Source organism: Asparagus officinalis, chromosome 1 (genome assembly GCF_001876935.1).
Source record: "Asparagus officinalis chromosome 1, Aspof.V1, whole genome shotgun sequence".
In the NCBI taxonomy this organism is placed as follows: Eukaryota; Viridiplantae; Streptophyta; class Magnoliopsida; order Asparagales; family Asparagaceae; genus Asparagus; species Asparagus officinalis.
Window position 1 is genome coordinate 90,959,932 of NC_033794.1, and position 3,562 is coordinate 90,963,493.

At 39.0% G+C, this 3,562-nt stretch overlaps 1 protein-coding gene across 1 annotated transcript in view; it reads left to right on the forward strand.

Moving 5' to 3' along the window:
- LOC109827879 (transcriptional elongation regulator MINIYO) overlaps positions 2,459–3,562 on the forward strand; it is a 12,505-nt gene continuing 11,401 nt past the window's right edge. Inside the window, exons 1-2 of the mRNA XM_020394903.1 lie at positions 2,459–2,828; positions 3,016–3,562. The exon at positions 3,016–3,562 is cut by the window's right edge and continues 171 nt beyond it. Coding sequence (XP_020250492.1) covers positions 2,634–2,828; positions 3,016–3,562 — 742 coding nt within the window. The 5' untranslated portion in view covers positions 2,459–2,633. The remainder of the gene's footprint in view (positions 2,829–3,015) is intronic.

Sequence of the window (3,562 nt, forward strand, 5' to 3'; positions counted from 1 at the left end):
TTCTTGTAGGACTTTATTGAAATACCTACTCACTGTTTCTCCCGATCTTATAAACTCAGTCCTTATTATTCTATTTTTAGTTTTATGCCCCACTATACTTAGGAACATAGCGAGCTGTTCTTCGACTTGAACATGTCTGGAATCCTCTAATAAACCGTTTTCTTTTATTACTTCAGCAAGTTTAAAAAAGGCACTCGGTCTCATTCTAATGTAAGACCAACAACTATCACTATAACCTTCCAATACACGTTTGAAGTGAGCTTCTCGGCAATAATTTTTTTTTATTTTTTTCCTCCTTCGTACAAGATGAAATTGTCTTACGCTTAGCACGCATTCTCAGAATACATGTTATTATTGTGACCACCGCAGACACAGCTGTATTAGCACACATCCTCTTCAATTGTTCTTCATCTACGTTATCCATCTAAATCCATTGTAAAATTAACATATATTTACAAGTTAACAGTAATAATGTTTGGAAACTAAAGATAATTAAATAACTAATAAAAATATTAAAATCGTAAAACCATATATCTACATATCCACAAATCTATATCAAGTAGTGAAACAACTATTTCATATTTTGCACCCTAAGCATGCACGCTGATCAAACAAATATAATTAAGGTTTTCATTCCATGGTTTAGTCATTTGAAGGACTGCAATAACAAAAATTCCAGAGAACCGAAAATCAATAATCAACTATATACTAAAACCCTTGTTTCATGAGAGATTAGACATGTAGATGCCAAGCAGTTGCGAATGAAACCCCACCGACAAATAATTCTACTAAAATCAATAATCAACTATATACCAAATGAAACCCCATCGAACAATACCCTTGTTTCAATAATTAAACATATACCAAAATCAATAATTCCACTACCAATGTTAATTTCCTCAGAGCAAGCACAATGAAACGATCACATTAAAAGGGATAAAATGATTTATACCCGCAGATGCCAAGCAGCTGCGAAGGGAATAATTCAGAAATTAATGTCGTTGCCAACAAACCCCACCGGACGGAACAACCAGCAAACCCCACCGACAAATAAGCACTATGCCTCGTCTTCGAAAAAGAAATCGAAGAGATGAGGTGGGATAAAGGGTCGCGGGAGAAGCCGAAGCCAAAATCTAGGGCAAATCCACCAACGAACCCAAGAACAATATCGAAGAACAGCGGGAGAGGAGGCGCGAAGAAGCTTCGGGAGAGGCGGGAGAAAAAATGGGGAGTTGCGATTCCAGATCTAGGTTCAAAGTCAAGAGGATTAGTCAGAAAACGAAGATGAAGAACGAAGTCAGAATTCTCGCCCAAATACTCTCAAAAACCTCCGATTTGGGTTTCTATAAAAAAAACCCTTACTGTTGCACCTTTATGGATTTTGTAATCCATAAATTTTTTCCCAGCCAAACTCTAGAATAGGATTGATAAAGAATCCAAATATTACACTTTTGCCACTGTCAGATCCAAATACCAATCCTTTTCTATAAATTGGGTGAAACAAATAGCCCCTAAGATCATGATCTCAATTAAAAAAATGAACTTCAAATGGGAGGGGTCCCACAGTCCATTTTTTATAACATTTTGGACAAAATTGGTAAAAAGAAACCTTGGGATATAAAAGTTTAGAATGGAGAAAACTTTGAAGAAATTTTCAAAATCGCCTCAACGGAATTTTTTTAAAGAAATCGACCACATTCAGTTTTAATTATAGAAATCGACCCACTTTGAGTTAATTACGGTACTAGTTAGTCGGCGTTGCCAACCCCGACTAATTAATAGTTTAATTAGCAGCCGCAAACCTTCCCCATTCCTTGACCCCACTTGTAATTAGGCTACAAATTAGTCGGACCCGACTAATTAGTACCGCTATTAACTCAAAGTGGGTCGATTTCTATAATTAAAAGTGAATATAGTCTATTTCTTTTTAAAAAAATTATGTTGAGACGATTTTAAAAAATTCTTCAGAAAAGTTTAGGATATCAAAGTGCAATTAAGCCTATTTATTTTGATATAATTATAACTGTTGTTTTAAATTTTTAATATTAGTCCCTTACATTTAATATTTTGAAACTAGTCAAATTGCTATGAGGTCTGTCAAATCATAATTTTTTAATTAGTCCCTAAAATCATTAAAATTAGTATTATTTCTCATAAATCTTAAGTAACTTTGAAATTAATCATTCAAACGAAGAGTGAAAATAGAAAATAGAGACAAATTAGTCACTTAAAATCATCGAGATCGCTACTGGATTCCCAATTTCTCATAAATTGCTTTAAATTAATCCGTTTGATTCCTACTCTTATTCTTGATTAGAGGACTAATTTGAAAATAACTTAAAGATATGAGAAATCTAATGGCAATTTTATTAATTTGGGGGACTAATCCTAAATTGACTAAAGATTTGACGAATATAATATCAAGTTCCATGATTCATTGATTTGAGGGACTAAACGCGAAATATGACAGGCGTGAGGTTCACCCTCTGGAGTTCTCTTCTGTAGTTCTTCCCTTTTCCTCGCTCGAGTTCCCCATCTCAAAACACCGACTACAAAAAGATCGCAGCAATTTCAAACCCTCCCTCTCTCTCTCGCGCCCAAAAAACGCGGAAACATTTTGTCATCGAAATCAAATGGCGACCAGAAAACCCTCGCCCTCGCCCTCCTCATCAACGAAGAAAGTAGAGCAGCTCCCTCTCGCCCCCAACATCGTCGGTAGCATAATCGAGAAGGGCTTCTCCTCCTCCTCCTCGTCCTCCGCCACCAACCCCCCCAACCCCTCCGTCCTCCCCTTCCCCGTCGCCCGCCACCGCTCTCACGGCGGCCCGGTAATCTAACCCTAAAACCCTAAACCCTAAAAGCCCTAAATTCGCTTTTAATTCCATGTCGGACCCTCAGATGTTCCTTTTTCTGTATTACCTCCCCAAATCCATAAACTCCCAAGAGTTGTGGATGGAATGTGAGATTTGGCCCCTTGGGATCTGACCGTCTTTGCTTAAATTTTGAATCTTGCAGTGGTCGGGTGCGTCGGCGAGCGAGGAGCCCAGATTTGATGTGGGTGATGCGGCAGAGGAGGAGAATGATGCTGATCACGTGTCGGCATCGTCGTTTGCAGACCCTATCAAGGGGAAGAAGAAGAAGGGTCTGGATTTCAGCAGGTGGAGAGAACTTCAACAGGTCGATGAGAACAAGTCACAAATGAAGAAAGCGGAAGCTAAAAGCGTCACAAGGAAACGAGTAACTGTACCTGAAACTGAAAATGCCACAAAGAAGGCAGTAACTGTACCTGAAACCGAAATTATGGCAAAAAATGGAGAGGGTAGTAGAAATTTTGCAGCTTCTGTTGTGTCTAGTAGCAGTGCAGTTGGTTGTGGCGAAGGGGAACCTGAGACATCGGTCTCTAATGGATCGGAGAAGCCCACACTGATGGACGAGATTGAAGCTGAGAATCTTGCTCGGCTGAGCGAGATGTCGGGGGATGAGATCGCGGAGGCACAGGCGGAGATAATGGAGAAGATGGATCCGGGCGTGCTTGAAATGCTAAAGAAGCGTGCACGAAATA